This window comes from Chaetodon auriga, chromosome 14, assembly GCF_051107435.1.
Source record: "Chaetodon auriga isolate fChaAug3 chromosome 14, fChaAug3.hap1, whole genome shotgun sequence".
Taxonomy (NCBI): domain Eukaryota; kingdom Metazoa; phylum Chordata; class Actinopteri; order Chaetodontiformes; family Chaetodontidae; genus Chaetodon; species Chaetodon auriga.
This window is the reverse complement of record NC_135087.1, coordinates 12,993,569-13,017,545: the sequence shown is the minus strand read 5'-3', so window position 1 is coordinate 13,017,545 and position 23,977 is coordinate 12,993,569. Positions and strand designations below refer to the sequence as shown.

General features: G+C 40.0%; 2 protein-coding genes across 3 annotated transcripts; one reads left to right on the top strand and one right to left on the bottom strand.

Annotated features, from left to right (window-relative positions):
- Window positions 1-17: 17 nt before the first annotated feature.
- dhrs7 (dehydrogenase/reductase (SDR family) member 7) lies at window positions 18-4,325 on the bottom strand. Of its 2 annotated transcripts, none has more exons than XM_076749468.1 (7): window positions 4,083-4,325; window positions 3,198-3,350; window positions 2,793-2,899; window positions 2,425-2,664; window positions 2,050-2,172; window positions 1,699-1,914; window positions 18-335 (listed from the first exon to the last, which is right to left on the bottom strand). In XM_076749468.1, the coding sequence occupies exons 1-7, from the start codon at window positions 4,210-4,212 to the stop codon at window positions 294-296; spliced, it is 1,011 nt and encodes a 336-aa protein (XP_076605583.1). In that variant the 5' UTR covers window positions 4,213-4,325; the 3' UTR covers window positions 18-293. The 2 variants fall into 2 exon arrangements, with proteins under 2 accessions (XP_076605583.1, XP_076605584.1); XM_076749469.1 differs by lacking the exon at window positions 18-335 and adding an exon at window positions 509-1,576 and having other exon boundaries at window positions 1,658-1,914; window positions 4,083-4,313.
- Window positions 4,326-6,704: 2,379 nt separating this feature from the next.
- Window positions 6,705-21,961, top strand: ppm1aa (protein phosphatase, Mg2+/Mn2+ dependent, 1Aa). Its single transcript, XM_076749467.1, has 6 exons — window positions 6,705-7,150; window positions 8,123-8,976; window positions 9,082-9,199; window positions 10,578-10,689; window positions 10,841-10,898; window positions 16,824-21,961. Exons 2-6 carry the CDS (start codon window positions 8,140-8,142, stop codon window positions 16,851-16,853), a joined length of 1,155 nt encoding a protein of 384 aa, XP_076605582.1. The 5' UTR covers window positions 6,705-7,150; window positions 8,123-8,139; the 3' UTR covers window positions 16,854-21,961.
- The last annotated feature ends 2,016 nt before the right edge of the window (window positions 21,962-23,977 follow it).

Sequence of the window (23,977 nt, the reverse complement as noted above, 5' to 3'; positions counted from 1 at the left end):
ACCAAACAAACAGAAAATTGATCCACACTAAATTTTATTAAGCATTTATGAAGTGCTTCAATGCTGCGTGGAAGCCAAAATCCTTGTTATAATTCATGTAGGCTCTCGACTAGAAGATCACATAATCTGAGGATGCTTGTTGCAAAACAGTAAAATATAGGCTTTTTGCAGTCATGATCTTAAATCTTTTCCATCAGGATGAAAGCAAAGACCCCAAAATTTGGCAGGAAAACCCACATTACTTGCAAACATTAGGAATGCAGTGAACCTGTTTCCTCTTCAGGGTGTGACTTTCAGGAGGTCTTGGGTTTAGTGAAGTATCCGGAGTCCGCATCCTGGAAGAGAAAAGGCTCGTCGTTAGCCCTGAGGTTTGACACATGCTGCTTCCTGGTGAGGTTTGTAAATTGTGTGATGGTCACAAGCATTACCATGACTCCAGTGACTTCACTGTTTGGGAATATTGTGCAGATTTAGTAAAGTTGTATAGGCTGCAACTTTGTTTTTTCAATTTTTGGTCAGGACTCATCACATACCTTACTGAAGCATGAGCATGTGATGCTCCAATGTCTGGACTGTTGGAACATGACCTTTCTTCATGGCCCTCAGCTGTCACTGTCCAGCAGAGGCCAACAGACACACTGGCCAGTCAGTCAGTCAGTCAGTCAGTCAGTACCGCAGGGATGTAGTGAAGCTCACTGTCATACCCATACCACTGTCTTCTTCTTATTAGACTCAAGCAAGGTCAATAACAGCTGAGCACCCCCCTAGCTGTTAAGAGAGCTCTGCATAGCGTCTGCCACTTTCTGCTTTAATCAAGTATTTTCAGTGCTTTGAAATGGTGTGGCTTCCCCAGTTCCAGGTGAACCATACAGTCACCACAAACTGGCCCCATCACACGAGAGTGCCTTTTATGTGAATTTCACCGGATGTGCTTATATTTGGAAAATTATGAAGCATTAGTACAGGAAATGCTTTGTTGAAGGTCGTATACACCCAAACAGGTGTGTGAGCATGTGGCTCCTACATCAGATGGACGTCACTTACAATAAATCTAGCCTATGCTTTGGTTGAATATGAATTAGCAAAATGACCAAAATGCATCCTAGTGGCAAAGAGAGCGCAGGGGCAGCAGGCTTGTTTAGTTTTATTATGTCAGACTAGTCTGCCTGACTCTGTGATCTTTCATCTGATTGAGGTTTGTGCAAGTTCTAATCTCCGGCCCTGACCGTGACTCTGAAGCATCAGCACCTTGACTCTGCTGTGTATTGATAAATCCATGGTGCTGTCCATGGTGCTGAAGTAGCAGACGAATTTGTAATAGTGCCTTTTTCTCTCAGTCCTGCCCCTTCTGTCACTTTCATCTTGGATCTAAAATCTTCTCTAAATTATATACTCTAAATAATCTAAATACTTAATACTGCAGCCTATATACTCTATGGAGTAGTGACACCTTCATGGTTAAAGTGACAAGTGGGAATGTGTAGTCGCAGAAGAGTGAGAGGATCATACAGACACACTGTCTGATCATTCAGTATTGTCTGTGCTGCTGGAAATACTCCCCCACACCAAGCCACCTCTGTAACTAAGGATTTTAGAGGAAACATGACTACAAGTGTTGGGGTTAACAAATCACCTACTGAATATGCACCACATTAACTTTGTACACATCGATGTGCTAAAAGGAGATTATATACCTACCAGACCAGCTTTGAAATTCTGCACCCTTTTTCTGCCCAGTAGGTTTGTGATGAACCAGGCAAATGTGGGAGTGTACTGCCATGCGTAGTAATACACAAGGAAGGGCTGCTGCGCGATCCACATTTCCTTGACACCATTGGCAATTCCCACCAGCATTAAACGCACACAGCGACTTGTTGGCATCTTGTGCTCCTGGCTGCCAACTGTGGCCACAGGCTTAGGTAATGGAAAGAAAATGGTTTACTGAAATCAAAGCAGCTGAAGCAGCCTCTGTCAAATCACACAACGCATATCAAATACAGGGGTTTTATGTTCACAATCAACAGCTTTAGAACAAATGAAATGCATTACCCTGTTCAGTTCCTCTGTGAAGGCATTGTGGACAATCTGTGACTGCACAGGCCCTGGACACACTGTGCTGACGAGTATGTTTGGAAAGTCAGTCAGCTCAGTCCGAAGAGAATTAAAGAAACCCTGAGGACAGTACAGTAACAATCAGCAGCAGCAAGCACACAGGCCTGGAAGGCTTAGGTGTTCATTTCACAAGGCAAACTAATTAAAAGTTAAGGAGAGATCCAGATATACCAGACCGGCTCCTCCTCCTGAAATAAAACTATTAAGTCAATCAACAACTTACTGGAACACGTTATCTGAGGACACTGTAAACATGAGAGAACAAGTGGAAAACACAAAGTTATGAGACCTCTACAGAAGTATTCCCTTCACCTGAAGAGCATGTTTGCTGGCATTGTATCCTGTTGCCAGTGGCGCCCCAGCGATACCACCCACGCTGCTGACGGTCACAATGCTCCCAGTGCCTTGCTGCGTCATGTGAGGCAGCACCTGCTTGGTGATGGAGACCGTACCAAGGAAGTTGAGCTCCATCAAGGCCTGATACACATCAATGCTGGTCTCCACACACAGAGAGCGCTGGCTTCTGCCGCCATTGTTGATTAGGATATCAATCTGAAAGAGCATTGGAAAGTGGCTATTATGTAACTGAAAATGAGTAACTTAAATAAGTGATGCAGTGGTTAATCAAACTGAAATGTAATGAAACCAGTGTTATAAAAGAGCAGCTGCAGTGGCCTTACGTGTCCAAAGTACTGGATCGCGGCTTTCGTCTTTTCCTCATGCGATGCTCTCTCCAACAAATCAAGTGGAAGAACAAGAATATCTTCATCCTGGAGGTCGGAGCACTCTTGAGGAATAAATGATGAAAAGGATTCAGCTGGTCACAACAGAGCAAGACTGAATGAAAATGAAATTAACTCAGGTGAAGTACTGAGAGCCTTATGCAATTTATTGTTGGTTTGAGAACAGAGGCTGACTGCAAGAAAAAAAGAAGAGGGCCTACGGCAAAGTGTTATCATTGCATCAGACCGCAGAGCAGCACCTGAATTGACACGTTTAAATTCCTGAAGCACTGGTGAATTTTACGTTTCTTTTAGCCAGCACATACAATAGTTGCCATAATAATAATACTAACGTTCTCTCACCCAAACAGCGGCGTTTCACCCGATGTAGCTCATCCTCTCGTCGAGCAGACAGGATGAGACGTGAGCCACACTTTGCCAGCTGGTAGGCCAGCTCCTCTCCAATCCCACTGGAGGCTCCGGTGACCCACGCCACCAGCCCCTTCAGCTTCCTCTCTGGTTAACGAAAAGACACACTTCATGTCACAAGCCGGGCCTGAGACGACTCCTCATCAACATGACTCTCGCTTTTTTTTTTTTTTTTTTTAAAAATGTGAATTAAACCACCACTGGTTCTGGTCTCCCCCAGGTAGCTTCAGAAGAACTTTTTGCTGTATTATAGATTTTGAGTAAAATTAAAGTATGTGTTGGGACAACTGTTGTACTGACAGATTTGACAAAGCCTGCTATTGCTGCCCCCTCACTTACAGCCCAACTGTCTACTTATTCTGCTTGGTCTAGCACAAGCACAAGTTTAATTAGTTTTGTTTTGTTTTGTTTTGTTTTGTGTGTGTGTGTGTGTGTGTGTTCGTTTGTTTTTGTATAGGGGTAATAAATAGAAAGGACAGCCAGGGGTTGTTTAAAATATGTTCAGATATGCATTGCATGAGAACCTAAAGCAGCTGACTATTAATATTGACTATAACCATGTCAGTGTCATGCCTGACTACACTGTAAACCGCTTTCTTTGGCCAAAGCTGTGATCATTCGGTTAAAGGAAACGTTAAAGTTTCACAAAGACGTAACTCTAAACGTACAAGCGGGCCGATACAACCAGCTTTTAGCAGACGACCACCCTCTGCCACGAGAAAACTCATCACATCTTATCATCGCGCGACACTTCCCCTGTATTTGTGAAAAAGAAGCGGGACTCAGTAACAGACAGGGGTATAGGTAGTATTAACTCACCTGGTTTGTGTCCTAACAAACTGGCCCACAGCAGAGTGAAGTCTGCATCTGCGAAAAAGAAACACAGGAAGTGAAGAAGCAAGTAAAGAGGTAAAAAGCACCACAGCGCAGATACAATACAGCAGTCCATTTCCTGAAAATGAAGAAACAGACTGGGGACTTCAGCTAAGTAGCTGTCTACTTCTACACAGTTAAGGTTTAACAAATGCAATACTGCACCGGACGGGTATCTACGTCACTTCCGCTGTTTTTTTCTTCAAAATTAAAGCTCGGTGCTTGTCAATTAAGGAAAAAGAAAACACCAGCAGAAGTGTAGATAAATTAATACATGAATATATTAATTAGACAATGACAACGACAAAAACAATTATTATTACTATTATTATTCTTAGTATCATTGCTGTTGTTGTCATTGTTTTTGTTATCATATACTGATACAGTGTAGGGTATGTTGGAAGATTGCATCAAATAATGTTGGAATACACATCATGTAATCACAACTTCAGCTGAAGTAATGAAGGTATTAAAACTCGATTTAGGTCCTTATTAATGTTAACTCTTTTAATATGTATATTAATATTTGTATTCTCAGTTTTTAAATGGTTTCACTAAACAGTGAAGGTTTACCTATCTATCTATTTATCTATCTATCTGCTGTACTGTCCTTTTTTTCTCTGTGTTGAATGTCAGCTTTTTGTAGCAATGACCTTCAAGCAAAGCAGTTACACAAGATATACATGTTTGGTCTTTTACTTACAGTTTCAAACAAAATTCTCTATCAGAACAGAAACAGAAAAAACAATTAAACCAAGCTCACTCTCACCATATTAAATGCGGCAGTGCAATGCACAAAGCATGGAAAGAATGTGTCCATGGTCCCTTAAGTTGCAATGATACACAGGTCAACAGATGACTGTTATTCTGGCCTCTATGAAGAGAGATACAGATTTTTTGGCAGCAGAATCCTGAATAATAATATTACATAATTTATATTTGGACATAAAACAATAAGTCTCTAAAGTACCGGCTGTGTCATATTCGTCACCAGCTGACAAGAGTGTTTCTGAGCATCAAGGTTATAGACTCCTGTATTGTGCCTTTGTTGTTGAAAAAGGCTGTGCATCTTTTTGCATTAAGACATGGCTTTAGCAGCATTGGCTTGCAGATTCCTCTTCTAATTCTGAACACTGCAGAAAAATAACATGTTTATTACTTGACATTGCTTGGTAGCATATACCATTGAAGACACTTAAGTCATGTCTTCTATATGGGAATCTGAGAGTTAAGCAACCAAAAAGAGTTTACATTCTAAATTAAGAAACATGATGTATGATTTATTGATGGATTTCAATATATTTAGACTTAATAAACTTAAGTTTGACCACTTTAAGGCCAACAAAAAATAAATACTGGAGAATTACCTACTTACTTGTATGTGACAAACACCTTTGAATTCTTGAATCTCAGGTGCAAACTGTGCCCAATCACAAAAGCATACCAAACTCAAGATGCAAGATAGGTTTCTAACAGTGCAACCTGTGGAAAATGATGTGCAGGCTATATATCAGATTCTGTAGAGCTCATGGTCTTGTATACATGCCCTCTGTGTTGCCTAAGCAGCCACAATTCTTCAGGGATGATGTCATGTTTTCGAGTATGCAACCTGCAGCATCCGGTCTCTGTGGCTCTGTGCCATGGATGTGTTTAGTAGACCTAGATTACTCACTGGGCACATAGGTCGATGCCGAAAAATTCTTTTTTGTAAATAATATATATTCAAAGTCTGGCCATTATCAAGATAAAAATTAATAAACAGATAAATAAATAAATAAAAGGGTCAGGGTCTAATCAGAACTCACTATATGCACAGTAAGCTATGTTTTTGTAAATATGCTTTCTTAAAAATGTATTAGCCATAATAATCAGGCTAATGTACATAATTTCTGCTTATTATACTCCCTTATAACTCCAAATTTTAATATCATTATATTCTAACATGGGTCTTTGAAAGTCCTTTGCAGATATCCAATTTTGAACAACTGTTCTAAAGTTTTGAAAAGCAGATCCAGAAAACATTCAGGATAAATATCATTTATCAAAATCAATAGCTTGTAAACCACAATCTTTGCATTCCTGAATGGTTTCTGATTTCTTAACACAATGAACACAGTTAATCCAAATGAAATTAACATTTAATTGGTTGATAGTTTTTAGGAATTTATTAGTATGGTCATCAAACAAGCAGGACAAATGCACCTTGGACCTCATTAGAGGTACGTGCTTCCAAAAATTGTCAGGCCTCTTTGTAAAGATATATTCAGCCTATATTTATATTCAAGAATTTTGTCTTGTATATTTAAGGTTTCATGATTTTTGTGACTTTGGTTACATGGATTCTGAGATAACGTTATTCCACAGAAAATTTGATATTATAAGCTTCTATGAGGTTGCAATCATGTATGGCCGTTAATTCACATCCTTTTTTTTTTGTTTGTTTTGTAAGACTTGCCAACAATTCTCCTGCCAGAACAAATAACAATGGGAAAATGTTGCATCCTTGTTTAACCCCTCTGAGGTACGCGAAGAAGAGTGCCACTGAACTAGCGGAAGTTGTAGTTACCCAGTGCGGCCACTACGCCTAAATCGCTTCACAGCACAGCGCCGTTCCTGGAGGTTTGCTCTGTGCTCCTCAGAAGCTAACGTTAGCTAGCAAGCTGTCAAGCTGTCTAGTGGAGAGGCTGGGACAGACGTTTCAGCTTCCCCCTGGCTTGGCCACACAAAGCTCCCGCCTACAAATTCCCAAGAAAATCTGTGAGAATATACTTTATGTCGCCAGCTGAGATAATGTAATGCATCACGGGCGTACGCAAAGAGGGACCGCCGCACTTAAAAGCAATTTATATGCACTGAGTCTTGAGTGACGATTGCTCATTGCTAGCTAAGTGGCTAGCTAGCCTAGCGAAACCGCTTCAGACCCTCTAGTTTCGTCGGCGTACGTCTCTGGTGCGAACTGCGGCCAGTCAGTCCTACTCACTGTCGTTGCTGTCAACTGGTATATTGGATATTTGGTAAGTCTTAAAGTGTTAACTCTTAAGCCAGCAGCTGCTGAGGAACGTTGGGCAGTTAGCTGTTCTAGCTATGTTAGCACTTAGCGTTAACACCTTAGCAGAGGGCCGAGGGCTCTCATTGCCTCAACATAACGTTAGCAAACCATGGCAGAGAGAGGCCTGTCAAAGTTAGCTGTGAGGGACAAGGGTCAAGGCCCGCAACTAGGCAAGGCTGTTTGTTTATTTGGGTTGTGGTCTGGACTTGCTATAGAGCTAACTTTTTCCGTTAATCCAACGGCAAAAGCTGCCCTTACAGAGGAGGTTGATTATGTAAATTAGCTTACCTTAACGTTAGCATTCATGTTTGATTTGTGAGATCTCCTGTAATTGTTTTGTGGTGGTTATCGCGTAACTGGTAAGTCGGTTAGCTAACGTTAGCTCTTCAGGCATGTAACGATGGCTTTAACTAATAATACCCCGACTAGCTTCTGTGGAAAAGTGTTGTGCATTGCGAAGGTCAGAGAGATGCTGCCCAGTGGCGTGTTCATGAAACAATTAACGCTAAATAACTTAAGTCAACCCATTACATTGAATGTTAAACTTGATCAGACAGTGGTTTAAGGGCGTTACAATCCGATCCACACCAGCAGTGCTCCTAATATGTAGCTAAAATGTGTACAAGGGTCCACTATTTTTAGATTGTACCAGGGACCTGAACTCAGCTCCAAGATGCTCGTCTTTTGCCACAAATGGATGGAATATAGACTATCTGTGTTAACTAACTTAATAAAGAGAGTTGTGTCATTCAGTTTATGTATGAAGTATGTGTATCTTTGGGTAAATTACAAGGATTCTTTCCCACATCCATTGCAAAATATCTTGTTTAGAGACTGAATATTAACAAAAAGTTCTGAAATTTGTGGCTGTATTAGAAAACTCAAAATTTCTGCTCTATCTTGTAAATAGATTTCTTTCTTTTAATTTGTATTACAGGTCATAAGAGGGACACAATGGGTGCATTTCTGGATAAACCAAAGATGGAAAAATACAATTCCCGTGGTGAGGGTAACAACCTGAGGTATGGGCTGAGTAGCATGCAAGGTTGGCGGGTAGAGATGGAAGATGCACACACAGCAGTAATTGGTCTGCCACATGGCCTTGACCCCTGGTCATTCTTTGCTGTTTATGATGGGCATGCTGGCTCTCAGGTGGCCAAGTACTGCTGTGAGCACCTGCTGGAGCACATCACCAGCAACTCAGACTTCCAGAGTGCTCTGCAGGAGGACGCCTCCGTGGAGAGCGTGAAGAATGGGATCCGCACAGGGTTCTTGCAGATTGATGAACACATGCGAACCATATCCGAGAAGAAGCATGGTGTGGACCGCAGTGGCTCCACTGCAGTGGGAGTGATGATTTCTCCGAGCCATATCTACTTCATCAACTGTGGCGACTCACGGGGACTCCTCAGCCGGGGCGGAGCTGTGCACTTCTTCACACAGGATCACAAACCCAGCAACCCTCTGGAGAAGGAAAGGATCCAGAATGCCGGTGGCTCAGTCATGATCCAGCGAGTGAATGGGTCGCTAGCTGTGTCTCGGGCTTTGGGAGACTTCGACTACAAGTGTGTGCATGGAAAAGGGCCGACAGAGCAGCTTGTGTCTCCTGAGCCTGAAGTTTATGCAATAGAGAGATGTGAGGCAGAAGATGAATTCATTATACTAGCATGCGATGGCATCTGGGATGTCATGGCCAATGAGGAACTGTGTGACTTTGTCAGGTCAAGGCTAGAGGTGACGGATGATCTTGAAAGAGTCAGCAATGAAATTGTTGACACCTGCCTGTACAAGGTATGGCATGTCCACGATAACTACATTGACGTATTGTTACACACTTGTCTCTTTTGATATCATGGTTGATTAACACAACTTCTGTATTTGTTCTTTATTTTTCAGGGAAGCCGGGACAATATGAGTGTTGTGTTAATCTGCTTTCCAGGGGCTCCAAAGGTATCTCCAGAAGCAGTGAAAAGGGAGGCTGAGCTGGATAAATATCTGGAGGGCAGAGTAGAAGGTAGGTGAGAAATATTATACTTGGGGCTAGTAGGCCACCATCTCAAGTGAATATTGATGTGATAATCCCCTTTTTCTTTCTGTTATGAACTTTTCCTTGTTCAAGGAAACCCCATGTTTTCCTTGTTTATTCCATTAGGTTTTAAATAAGGTTAGTCATATTAACTCATAGGCTGATGTGGAAGACAGATGTACATGTCTGTATGCCACAGTTATGTGTTGAGCAAGGGACAGCCTGTCTGATAGAAAGCAGATGCTTTCCTATGTTTCACATATGTCAGAGAGAATCTGCAGTGGTCAGGGAGAATAAAAAAAAAAAACAAAACAAAACATTACACTGAGTGTAAGTGTTATTGTAATTTGTGTGATTACGCATAACTGCTGAGGGTTCTTAAACATCTAATGCATTTTAATTAGATCACACAAAACAGGTGAATATACAGTATATATCACCACTGTAGCAGCATTTTACAGTGTTTACGTCTGTGAATTATAGTCATGCTGGAAGTTTGAAACACCAACTTTAATACATTCAGTCTCTGCAGGGGGAGGGCCTCTGGCATAGCAGGCTTGTTGACACAACTCTAATGTGAAAAGATTATATTTAAAATGCTTTCAGCTAAAGGGCTATTCTGCTGGCAGGTAACATTAACCATTTGTGTGTCTTTGAAAGAATGAGACTCATATTTTCAAATTGTCGACCGTTTCACCTGGGTATTAAACTAACACATGTTGCTCAGCGTTGGCTTGAGAACCGGGAAAAGTATGTGTCTATAAAACCTTTTTCTGGTTAATGTTTTCCTACTGTAGATACAACTGTTGGCCATAGGTCTCAAAAATCGTTATCACTCCATTTCAGTGTTACGCTATCAAACGTTTTCTATTGGAAGGAAAAGTCAAGGGAAGTTTTTTATGTAGTTCAAAGTCACAAATCACAACAATCATTACAGTGTATCAGGCCGTCTGTCCTTATGCCCTTGATTCAGATGAGGAAAAACTCCTAAAAAACACATCATTGAGTAAGAAAAAAAAAAAAAAAACTCAGAAAGATCAATAGGGGGGGGGGGGGTCATTCCTCTTTCTGTGACATCAGTGAAGGAGTGTGTTACTCTAAAAACTTATTAAAGAACAATATCAGTGATGGTGTTACTTCAAACCCAACCCTGTTCCAACTTCTGTGCTTTAATCTAAACGTGAGTAAGGGAGGTTTCAGCGACGATATTTCTCTACCTCACATTCTTCTTCACACAGACCCACATTTTCACATTTTGACATGCCAATTGCACAAATCAATCAGAATTCTTATTATTTCTGTGTGTATTTGTATTGTACATTTTTGTAAAACATTTCAAAACACTCTAATTTTTGTTTTCCAACAGAGATCATTAAAAAGCAGGGGGATGAAGGTGTCCCAGATTTGGTCCATGTTATGCGGACGTTAGCATCTGAGGCAATCCCTAACCTCCCCCCTGGAGGAGAGCTGGCAAGCAAGTGAGTGAGCTTTGTGGTTAGAATTGATGACAGCCTCAAACAATGACAAGTTTTTCTTTCTGACAGTGATTGTCAGTTTAATCACTGGGTATCTTTTTTATTTTTTCTGGTTCAAAATATCTAAAGTTATTGTGCTTTTACTTTGCTTCAGACGAACTGTTATTGAAGCGATGTACAACAAACTCAACCCCTACCGAAGTGATGACACAGTAAGTATCCCAGCTTGTCTTTTAACTCCTTGGAAGTGTGCTCGGCTTGGAGTATGCATGCTTTTTTGACGTGTGACCAGCAAATTTTAACCACGTTTTTGCATGTCATTAGTATTCAACAAGATGGAACAAGGAGACATTCTTGTCCGTTGAATTTTACTCTAAATGGAGTCAGAAAAAACGATACAGATTGACTCTGCGATGACATAATGACTTGTCCAAGGTGTCTCTTTGCCTTCTGTCCAGTTAACGTGAATCCAGAAAAAAAGAGAAAATTTATTAAAGCACCATTATATTCTAATACTACAATTTTTCTGTATGCTGACACTGTCAGAAAATGGTCAGATTTGTTTTCCTTTAAATAGTCCCAGTAAAACAGAAGTTGCATATCATGGTTTCATTGTGACAAAGGACCACAATTGCATTGCAGGTCCTGTGCTAAAAAGGCTCAGTTTCGTCCCACATGAGCTGATTTCAAGATGAGAAAGAGCTAATTAGTGAAATTGTCAGGCACTTGTGTGGATGTAATGAAAACCTACATTCTCTCACAAACTGGTTGAAAAAGGGACATTGCTCATCGTCCCTTTATATACAAACAGACCTCAAAGCTGTTGCCCTTGTCCACTCAGCTCGCTGCGTCAGCTACACTTTAATTGTTGTCGTCATCTTGTCCTTGACAGTGAAAATTTTGTTTCAGTATTTCATGTTTGTATAAAGATGGACTTTTCAAATTACTGTCACACATTGAATTATCTCTGAAATTAGGGAACCGTCAGACCCATTGACTTCCTCAGTATTATGTGGTGCAGCCTGGAAACAAAATTTGCACAAAAGCGCCCAAGGAGAAAGTGAAATTAGCTTATTACAAATGTTTGCAGATTTATTCAAAGTGGCTCAGAAATGTTCTACAGTATTTGTTACTGTATACTCTCTATTGGGTGAGTACTCACTTGAACCGCCTTAGGCAGCATTTGCACGGTATTGCACAGTTAAAAATATGATATGAAATCATGAAGCTAAAAAAATTGATTTACATATCAACTTATTAATTGTGCCTTAAGGAGCGATGACATTTTCTACTGTTTGTCTTAGTCATTCTTCATTAAATTTTTGTGAACCATACCTAACTGTGAAGTGACGATACTGTTACACCCTTAGTGCTCTGTGATTGTATTTTTGAAGCACATTCCCCTAGTATTTGGTCTCTCCCCTAAGAATATGTCTGTAACCACTGCAACCACTCGCTGTGCTGCTGTCAGGACTGTGTCTGACAGCACGTAGCATTATGGCTGAAGAGTTCCACAATCTTTTGTGGCTCTTGTTGCCTTGTGCTCTTAGTCTTGCTTTCTTGTCTTTGCTGTTGTTTTTCTTGAAGTTCCTCTAATGATCCTAGTGACCCTTCCTGTCCTCCTTGCCTAATTTCCAAGGTTGGATAGACAACCACCTTTTATGAAGTATCTGCAGTGTTGTAAAAAGTTAAAGTAATGGAGTCTGCTGTGCTTTGTAAAATTTCAACTTTATGGAAATCGTCTTATATCCTTCACTGGATGTGTCAATTCAACTTCATACAAGATCACATTAATAGATAATATTCTGCTGAATGTAAAATATATTCAGTGTCAGGTGTGAACACTTATGATGACAAAATTGTAGATCTGTGACAATATATCCTTAAAGCTCATTGTAAAGTCATCCTGTAGCACCACAAAATATAGAAAGGACAGGGGTTAAATATGTCAGTAAGGCTATATTATTTAGTCAAATTGGAGTGGTTTGTTAAGACGGTGTAAAGCATTCTGGCTAGTATTCTGCAGAAGCACACCTTGTAACTTGAATCTCTTTAAGAAAGGATGTCAGATGTAGTCATGAACACAATGACCGCATTGAGTGGTAGGTGGCAATAGGTGAGCTTAGCTGAATATTTTATCTGTCGCCTTGTGTGTCAACTGCGATTCACCTTGGAGACTCTGTGATAGGAATCTTCCATTACCCCTGTGACGGTAATGACTCTGCCTGCACCAGAAAAAATAATTCTTTATAACACCTGACTGTGCTATTTCCTCAAATTTGGTGGGCTTTAAAAAAAAAAAAAAAAAAAATGCTTGTGGTCCACAGCAAAGAAGGGTCAATAATAGAGCAGTGGCTGCTGTGCCTCAGTGCTGATCATATGGGCAATGTTATCAACAGTAGGTTACAATAGTTTGATACATTCCTTACAGCTTTTTATGTCACATCTGAGACATCATCCTGTTTTTTAACAAAACTCTCTACACATCTGCATAATTATGACAATTCCTTTCCATAAAAATCACAGCGCTAGTTTTTGTTAACAATCAGAGGTTTTTGGCACAATGATAGACAAATGATATATCTTATCTTTAATGAAACGTATTGATAATGTGTTTCTTTGGCAAGAAAAAAAGCTCATATCGACTTTAGTCTGGAGTTCTGCTGTTCCATCTTCATCGTAGTATTTTGGTATATTGGATTAGATTAAAACCAGACTTAGTGGTGACTGTTGGAACATTGAAAAGACAAACCAAGACGGTTTTGATGAGTTATAGCGAGTTTTTGTCGTGTTTGAATGAGGTGTATTTTAAGATAATAAAATGACTGTTTCCGTGAATGGAGTCTGGTGGCTTTGGTGAGAGCAGTGTAACAGCCTTTTCTGGTTAAACAAGACAGATCTTGCTCGTTAACAAACGATATCTCTGTCGGGATTCCTTTCCATAATATTGTCAGACACTTCTTATAACAATCTGAGCCTGTCAGTGGCAAAATCGAACAATTTTGGTGGACGTATACTGATGGTGCGCAAAGGCGTGGACGGATTACGTTGCAGTCTGTTTCGTGGCTGCTGGCTGCAGCGCTCCTGCTCAAAACTTTAAAAGCTTAAAGAATTAGCCATTAGTCAGTTGGACCCAAATGAAAGGGTAAATATGTCCATGATCAGTTAATATGTTACAACTAGAATTCATCCCTTTTGTTCGGGACATTGAAGTCTTTCATAACACTTGGACCTGTGCAAGTGCACACAATGTCACTTTCATTGATTGAAGATGTAATGTAGGTCAAACTGGAACGAGCACATAATTCAGCAACACGGTTATAGGACATTGTGTTATTTATTCTGTAATGTGTAGGTATGTAGACCTTTTAAAAGATGTTTATGTTGAAATAATATACAAGTATTGTGTCTCTCATATTGGTTTTCCCTCTTATGGACATAATGCGCAAAAATACACATTTGAATGGTTCAAGCCGTGGTTGTTTTTATATTTTAGAAGGAATTTTTGAATGCCATTTTTGGCCAGTTTTGACAGCCCCACAGTGTATGCACTGCTGCCCTGCTACACAGGGAATGAGTGGGCGTGCTGATGACATTGCACAAAGTGCAGCTGCTTCGCACTCTTTTCTGCTTGCCTGTAAATTGCTTTCCACTCCTTTTTTTGATATAGACATCCAAATACACATAGTATTGATATTAACGCAAAAACAGTCATAGTTACTGATGAGTCCTCCTCCTGCACGCTCAACCCAGATGCCACCCCTCGCCTAAACCAAACAGAGCATTTCCTGTTAGTGAGAAAGTGTCTGACAAATGTGCTATATGTGTGAAAGAATAACCCTGAACAATGTCTGGACATGATTCTGCAGACATTGTCTGGACTTAATGTGAGAAAACGGCTTTAGTGTTTGCTATATATTCAGGCAGAGCAATGTCATAATCAACTGCCTGCCAAGGTCACGTGATTTGTGCAGCAGGACTCCTTACAATGTTCTCACGTGACCTGAGAGCGACAGTTGGTGGCGATAATGCACCTCTGTTGCATCTCCGATGTTCTCATTAGGAACCTTAAAGCCTCTGTTTGCAAAGAAAGTTTCATGTGAGGCAGCTGTTTTGTTTGTATGGACATTCCAAATAAAAGCAGGAAATAAGCAAATGTACGGCACGGTATGGTTATTTTAAACCATTTCTTAACTGAGTTGACATAACAATTATATATAATGGTAGAAGTATTTGGCCATGTCGCCCATCCCAATGTGTAGGCCTTTACTGAAACTGTAGGGACGCTCTGAATTGATTCGGAGCCAAAAAGGTTACAGTTCACACATTGTATCCAGGTAATGTCCCTGCAGGCGTGAACAGTATGAATGTTTTCTTTTGAACTGGATCAAGTAATCATAACAATGAGTCTATTAATGTTTGGTATCTGCCAAATCTTATGTATTTATCTTAATGACACTGCTGCTCAGTGTACTCTGACTACAACCTTAAAATGAGAGATTATAGAACTTAACTCATCCTGAAAGAAAAGTTTGTGCCAAAGCTGCTTCAGTGAAAGTAAATGTATGCATAGCATCCAAGGATATGCAGTGCTGATTAAATATACGTCTGGCACATTCAAATAACAAGTGTACCCGACTAAATTTCGCCCTATTTTTTGTTGGCCTCTTCCTCCAAATACGTTGGTAGGCTTATATTATTGGTCCGCCTTCTAACTGGGAGAATTACTGACATTGACATGATGTGATCAAATAAATATATCACTCTGTTTGAGTTACAAATGCAAACACACTCTATAATTATACCCTGGCATCACAGAGTGGAGCTTCTTCTACAGATTCATTAGTCTTGGAACTCACCACATTTTGCCAATCCAGGTGTCTGAGTCACTCGCACTACAGCACTGGAATATTTTTTTATAGAAGGAGAGCAGAGCAGAGTAAGGACAGGATGGTATTTGATGAGGTTTTTTAGCCCATGCCGATCCATTCAAATATGCCTGGATAGGCCTTGATATAGATCCTTAAGATTGGCAATTAAATGTGATTGTCAGTGCTTATCTTGCAGGTAGTGCTAAGAGCAGTTACGAGAATAATGGAAGCCATTGTGAGTATAGGCTTGAGCTCTTTGCATGTAGTTATTGAACGAGAGCAAATCAATTTATTTTCAGATTTATTCTTCCAACCCAAAGGATGCCAGTGCCAAGTTTATATCTGAACTCCTCATGAAAGGTCATTAGGTTCGTGTTAATCTGTCTGAAAAAGTTTGCAGAAACTTGGATCCAACTTTTGCTGCAGTCGTCGCTTCCTGTGGCAAATTACACATTGTTTGTCAATAAGAGTTTCCCAACATTGTAACTTCCCTCCTTACCTACAAACCTAAAATAGCCCTGAACCTGAAAAAGAGGAGGCCTTAAATAGATCAGAACATTTTGTAAAGTATGAAGTATCATACGAGTCTGAGTTAGCAGGTGGTTGGTGTCCAGTGTTTGGAGGTGTGCCAGATCATATAGTTTGTGAGAATATCGGTACAACTTTCAATATGTTAAAGAAATCCTGTCATGATCATGGAAATATTCTGACTCCTCGACATAATGATGTCACACCAGTACACATAGCAACAAATAACATTAATACTGGCTTCACGGTGGAGGAGTTACTTCCAAAAGGGGAAGGGTCTTCAGTAGTGTGGAAGTGGTTTAGTAACCAAGATCAAATGTACAACAAACCATGTTAATACCTAAGAAGACTGTTAAAGCAAAATGTGCAATACAACAAATGAATAGCCAAATCAATCACATGTGGCTAGAGTATGTGTGTGTTACGCCGGAATTACGCCTGTCAGCCAATGAGTAACAAGTGTTTTGTATGGCAGTGATCTTTAGGTAAGTCGTATATTTGAGTAGTTTATCAGTGCAGCATTTATTAAAAGCACACTTGATAAAATAATGACATATTACTTCATCTCCAGATTAATAATAGTGTTGATGCTGAAGTCTCTCTGTCAGCTCCTGGATGATTTTTGTTATCTGTCAGATTGTGTCATACATGTCTTAACCTGTCCAGCTCTTGATAGAGATCTGGTGGATCTAGAGCCAGAGTCTGAAGGGTTTCTCCTTCCTCTTCTCTCTTATCAAGGACTCTGCGTCCACAGACGACATGTGGTAACACAACCTCCTACCACTAACACAGCATAGAGTTTACAAACCACCATCCTCTCAAGACCCACAGCAGCTCAGCTCAGCAGTCTGTCTCTCCGTCACTCTGAGCTTTTGGTTTCTAAGAAGGGAATTTCATGGGAGGAGGAGGAGGAGGAGGAGGAGAAGGAGGAGGAGGAAGAGGCGTTGCATGCACACAAACCTGGAATAGTGCAGCACCAGTCCACTCTGGAGTTCAGGATCCCCACCGTCTTGTCTCCCCTTTATGTTCACCCACCTTAATGCTCTCCTCTAAAGTAACCCATAACAAGCCCACAAGGTCTTCTTTCTTTTTGTTCAATAATCAGCTTAAGTAGTAAGATTTTTTGCTGTAATTAATTTGATTCACATTTCCTTGTGTGTGTTTGTATATTTCTGTTTTTGTGAAGTGCAATTGTCCTGTACAAACAGCCTGTATTTAATGCAGCTTGATTTTAAGTTAAAAAATGAAAGAAATGAAAAAGAGAACCTTTTATGCACTATCTGCCTTTTCCTGCTCTTCTGGAATTGTAACAAAATGTCTATTCAGTGAATATTTCTGCTTGTCCTCCAGGCACAATGTCTCTGCGCTTTTCTTTTCTTTTCTTTTCTTTTTTTTTCCACTTAGTCTATTCTCCTTTAAGAAACGGGTAAATTGTATAGTTGACAGCACAGTAAGCTCTCTATATCAAACCATTTAAATCCTAATTATTTTTTTCCCTGTGCTTTTTTTATTGTATTTTATTTTTGTAAGTGGTTTTCTGTACATGCTCTAATAATAATGGCAAAGGTGTTTCTCAGTCATTTTGGAAGTGTGAAGTGAAAAATAATCTTTTTTGTTCGTTCGTTTGTTTGTTTTTTTCATTTCTTCAAGGCATCTAATGAAAAAAAAAAAAAAAAAGACCCCTGTTAACACGTTTGTCTGTGCACATAGATACTTGCAAGCGTGCGTGGGTGCTTGTGTGTATGTATATGCGCACGTGTGTTAGTGTAAAGGCAGATCTGTATGTGCAACTCGAAATTTTTGCTGAGGTGGTTCAAGCAGCAGACCAGGCTGGAGTTTAAGGGAATTTCTGTCCTCGTGCTCGCCCACTGTCTGCCCGTGTTTCAGCCAGTGTTCCACATAGACCCCGACATCGGCTTTCACTACTTCTTATTCCAAAAGGCTTTGGATAACAGAGTTTACATGCTGTTACGCTATTTGAACAACTTCAAGCTATATATCAGAGCTATACTGTAACCTGAGATGACACGAGTAGTTCTGTTTACCCATGGTGTGCAATGGTTTGCAGCTGGTCAGGCCTCTGCTAGTTTCCACATCTGTTGTGTCATATTTGAATATCAGTTTCTAAACATTCATTTTTACCAGTGCCCGCTGTGGGTGCCATATGATTTGTAATCACTTGTTTCAGCTTTATGACAGCCTATGCCAAGTTTTTTCACGAGATTCAGTTTTTGTATGTGGTACAGATAGATTTTTAGCTTCTACCTTTAACATCCTGTAATTTGACTGATGTAAACAATTTAAGCACTGACTATTTTAGAGAAAATCGCCCATGACCAGTCTGATGATAGGAGAAACTGTTGACTCTAAAAATTTCAAGGCTTTTTTTTTTTTTTCTTTTTTTTTTTCCCCTACATAATCCTTATTTGGACGTTCAAACCAAGAACAAATACGCGAACTGCAATGCGTTCTCATGGTTGTATCGCACCTTTTTCTTCCCATCAGGTTTGCTCTGCTTAAAACCTTCTGCTACCACACAAGCCAGAGCACAACACAGTTTGCTGCTATAGTGTATGATCTGTGGGTTGATTTTCTGTTTTCAGTGAATTTCCCCCCTCGTAAAAGATGAATCGACACTTACTAAATCTGTATTTAACACACACACACACACACACACACACACACACAGTAGAAATATTTCTTGAAGAGAAATGGTTTTATTTCAGATTTATTTTCTACCTTTTTTTTTTTTGTCTAAAATTGCATTGTTGGAAATTTATGTATGTATATATTTTTGACTTACACTTTCAAGGAATAAATCATGTCGCTTGAGTTAGTTTTTTGCCATGGATAAAATGTGATTTTGGTTTGTCTCGGGGTGGTTAGTTGAATTTGGGTGTGTTTTGGCCAACGAAGGTCTCCCTCTATCACTTTGGTGTCCTGCTCATTAACGCTGAAGGTTTGAACAGTTTCATTTATATAATACACAATATTAATGTACTAAATCTGTAATTGTTTATCAAATGACAATCCTAACTATGTCACTGCATTTAGGTTTGAAGTAAATTATTCAATCTTTAACAGAATTAAACTCTGACTATAATCCTAAATTAGCTGCTTTCTAACATGCTTTAGTGGCAGAAAGGCCAAAGACCACTCAAATTTTGTCTGTATCATAAGAAGTAATCATATAAAGGAGAATCTAGATGTTAAAGATATGAAGTGATTAGGGAATGATGTTAGCTAATAGATTTTAAAGGTACTCTGAGGAGTTATTGACCACTGGTGGTGCTGTAGAGAAATGTGAGCACAGGGATGAACATACAGGACAGAAACACAGTTCTGCTGACTGCAGGGGGCAGTAATGTGTGTATGAAGAGTTGGTGTCAAGGTAACGTGGCTCAAAAGTGTTAAATTTAAAAATGTAAGACAATAAGACTGAAAGCTGGGGTTAAAGTGCCGGTTTATGTCATGTGTGGAATTGCATTGAACATGTACGTTAGGCCTTAAAGACACGCAAAATACATTTGGGTAAGAAATTGAATGTAAACCTAACTGTGTGTTTACAGTGGGACCTCCACAGGGTACCTTTAAAAACTCTTTCACTCCAGAAATGAAATGACTAACGTCATAGTCCAGTGGATTTCCTGTTCGGACTCGACTGGAAACAGGAAAAGTAATAGGAAAAGTTGATTTCGTTGTGTGTGTTTCTGCATGAAACTGTGGTTTTGCTGAATTTTCCCTCCCACAAAAGAAGTGAAAGACTAAATTTAAACGAACAGCAGAACAGTAGAAATGACATTTATTTCACATCATTTTGGTCTAAAATCGCAGTATTTCTACTACAATACTTGTATATGTTGAACCTTAAAATTTATTCAGTGCGTTTGAGAAAAAAAAAATCTTGGTGTTGAAAATGCTTTTTCTTACTTTAGATGAGCGGTTTAGATTTAATCTGTAAGCTGTTTTATTTTGCGTGTTTTCAGCCCCCGGCTGCTTGTTGCGAACCTGGTAGGTGTTGACTCTCAAAGCAACATTGTTCTTCAAGCTTAATAAGGAACAAACTTTTTTGGCACCTCAGGGCCGTCGATACGCCCTCACCCCTGAACTGTCCTGCATTGCCCCAGAAATATAACAATTCGGGATGTGGCCCTTAAATGATGCTGGTTAGTTACCCATTTCTATAACTGGCTGACTGTACAGAATGAGAAATGTAGAAATTAGCTTTTTAATGCTCAAAATTGCTGTAGCTCTATGTTAGCAGATATTAACAGCGGCTTGGCAAAGGCTGTTTTATTTAAAATTTCCAACCCTGTTACTCCCTCAATGAAAAAAGAACAAAAAAAAAACGACCCCTAGCACCCATCCTCCTTGTTTTCATGAACTGAAATACCTCATAACATTTCTAGGAAGTGTTTTTGTCTCGTGTTATGTAGATTCAAACTGTTCAGAAAGCAGTGCACGTGTGGAGACTTTAAAGAAAGCAGTTCTTTTGTGCCCCCCACCCCCCCCCAAGAATTTCTGATTTGAACACTGATCTGCTCGACGGGTACGTCTGTGTTCATGTACAGTATTTGACTGAATTGTGCTGATGTTCAGGAAGCAAGTAAGGATTTAAGTGGCTACTTCAAATGACTATTTTAGTAACGAGGAACACTATCGGCCTTGTCGTATAAGCTGCCCCCCCCCCCCCCAACAATACCCTCAAATGCTCACCTGTGTAATCTCACCCACTTGTGTCACTTAGCTCAAATCTAGAATTGTATTGAGAGTTCAGGGTTTTAGAAATGTGAGATGTGTGACTAAATGACAATAGTCATATGCACTGATTATCTGTATAATCAGCTTTTTTCTTTTCTTTTTATTTTCAGAAAATTGTTATTGTAGAGAAAAAGATTATAAAGCTATTTACAGAGTTACCTTCGGTTGCCTGTAATGCATCGTGTATATTCTTGTACGGAGGACTACCTGGCAGAAGTTGAAGAGATTTTAAATGCTTGCGCCGCCCTCCCGTGCATATTGATGTACCTCGGTTGTGGCGTTTACTGTGTGACCCTTAGCAGTGGTGGCTTATTTGTCCCCTCGCAGGGTGACCTGAGCCTCACTTTGCTGACCTTTTTCAGCTCATAAATAAGCTCACCGATTTGCCTTACCCAATCTTATGTTAGCCCCCTAAAGTACTTGTTCAATAAAACACTGAGGAGGAGTGATGCCGCTGACGTTACAGTCTCACAGATTAAAAGCTGTCCCCATGTTTAGGGTACTTATGCTATCAACAAAGTGACTTTGTCCTGGTTGTCACAAGGTACAACTTTTCAGCCATCGCTGGTTTGTATGCTTTTTTTTTTTTCCTCCCATGTTTTCTTATTGAATCTTGGTCTCGAAAGCTTATTTAATTCTTCACTGCAGATGATGTCATACTTTTAACAAATGCAAGTGTTTTAACATGGTAACCTCGTAAGCATTCAAAATGTGCATACATACATTCATGTCTGCTATATTTATGGTTACATTCGAGAATAGCTTTAGACTGCTGTAGATAAGTATTGTCAATGTTGATTCAAATGCTTCTCAGAGGCCTCTGTGAGTGATTTTACAAAGTTCAATAACTGTATATTTTGTATTATGTTCTAGCTCCAAAGGAATGGCAGAAAAAAAGAAAATGTTTAAAAAAGCTTTGTTCCCTGAACTAAATTGTACTATTTGTGTTGTCGATTGAACAAATTGCATTCCTTGCTTGTGAATTGATGCATTTCTCTCCCCTTAAATTTTCTCCCCTTCTTTCCCTCCTTTCTTTCATTTTTTAGCCTTTGAAGTTTGAATAAAATTTCTAGTTTGCAGAATGTATTACTAAATAAATGGGTTGTCATCTTGTACCTCTCATTTCATCCCTTTTTTTAAATCTGTCGGCCTGTTGCACAAGTGAAACTTCCTTCGGTTCCTACAGTTCTTACATGGAAAGCTAGTTTATAGTATAGCTAAAAAAAAACATCCAGCCACCTGACCATACATTACAGTAAGTTTCAAACTCAGAGTGGGTGTGTAGATCTGCAGCTAAGTGATCCTAAATATTTACGCCGTGTGCCGTGCAGTGCAGCATTTTATTTGTCACAAAACTGCAGACGCATTCATGATTACTTCTGTCTGGAACAGAAGTTCAACACTGCACTTGCACAGATGGCAGTGACTGTGTCTCCTCTGGAACAGTTTGCATGTTGCATTTTTTGTTGTTTTAGGTTAAAATGTAGAAGGCAGTGTCCTGAAAATGACTTCCAGACAGTCCACATTAGCCTCAGTTTGTGCTTCTCATGCGTTAGAGTCTGATTTTCCAGAAAAATAAACCTAGATCTTTGACAGCTGTTCTGAAGGTATCTCCCGAATCTTCAAGACTCATTTAAGGCGTTAATGTTTGAACAAATATGTGTCATTTTGAGTTCCTGCTACCAGGAAATACAGAAAGGGGTTAAATTAAAAAATCATTTTTTACAGTGCAGTTTCTCATCCAGATGTTAGAAGAGTGTTCGTTTCAAGTGCTCTTCAGTGAACTTGCTGGCTTTCCAAACATCACCTGTTAATTATTTTTCAGAAAATCAATGCTGACCCCCTCTGACTCAAATCTGATGGTAAGGCATGCGAGGCACAAACGGGGGCCGTCCTCATGTTACACATTCAATCTCAGCGTGTGACTTAATGCTTCAGAGTGTGTATGATAATCAGCGAGCCCTTTCATCGCCGCACGCTTTGAGCCCCACCAGCTTTCTAAAGCGCAGAGGTGCTGTCGACTTATCAGGGTATCAGAGCCGTGTTTGTCTGCCTGCCTTTTCTGTCGGTGTGTGGTGAGTGCATGTAAGGGGCTTGGGCTCAGAGGATGGGTCAGGGCAGTCCACGGCCACTGGGATTAAGAACCGTGGGAGGGATTACTTTAAATGTCAACATAATGTCATGAGCTGTGTTAGAAGGTCAAACGTTCAAACGGTGCTCAGTGGCGAGCAGTTAATAGATCAGGTACAATTTGGATTGTTGTGGCCCCTGTGATGAATTTACTAGCATACTGAAACAAGATATTTCTGGGGATACTTTAAGGTGCTGACACAAGGTTAGATTCATCAGGCAGTTTGAAGTTTGTCTTGTCTCTCCAGCAACTGTTAATGTTGCTTAATTACATCTAAGTGTGTATTTTATGCATTACTTCTTAGTGAGTGGGTGCCTGTTATCGGATGTGGAACAAAAAGCCTCCCATGCTATAGTTTTCTCTTTCTAATCAATTTCTGACTGATCCATGCCAAAACAGCATCCTAATCAGGCACCTAGCTAGCCAGAGGGGGGCAGTGTTAATAGCAGAGACAGATTAGAAACACCAGCTGCAGCACTGACACTCAGACAAACAGTCCTCTGAAAGTTAATTGATGGACACAGTCGGAGTCTTTATGAAGTAGATGTTGATGACAGCTTTTAGTTGCATGAAATAACAGCATTCGACCCTCTTGACTGGCGAGGTGTTAAGTCATCCTGAATTTATCATCCTTGTGTTTGCTGTTAATGATTGCTGCCACTGTGTTGTTGCACTTTTAGCTTTTTACTATTAAGTGTGTCCCTACTGTCGCTCTGGGAACCTTTTTCTTGAAAAAAGGAAAAAAAAAAAAAAAGGCTGACACACATCACCACTAGAAAATCAGAGGAAAATCATAACTCCCATCCACAACAAGCTTGTTTTTTTTTTAAGCGTGTACAACCCCCACCCCACCCCGAGCCATTTTCATGTTAGAACTGCACAAAATGTGACTCATTAGATCCCGGGCCACCTGTGCACCCCTAATGAATCATGCTGCCCTTATATTCCTCCACATGAGAAAAAAGCGGCCGCATCGGCTGAGGCCATCATCAAATGGAGC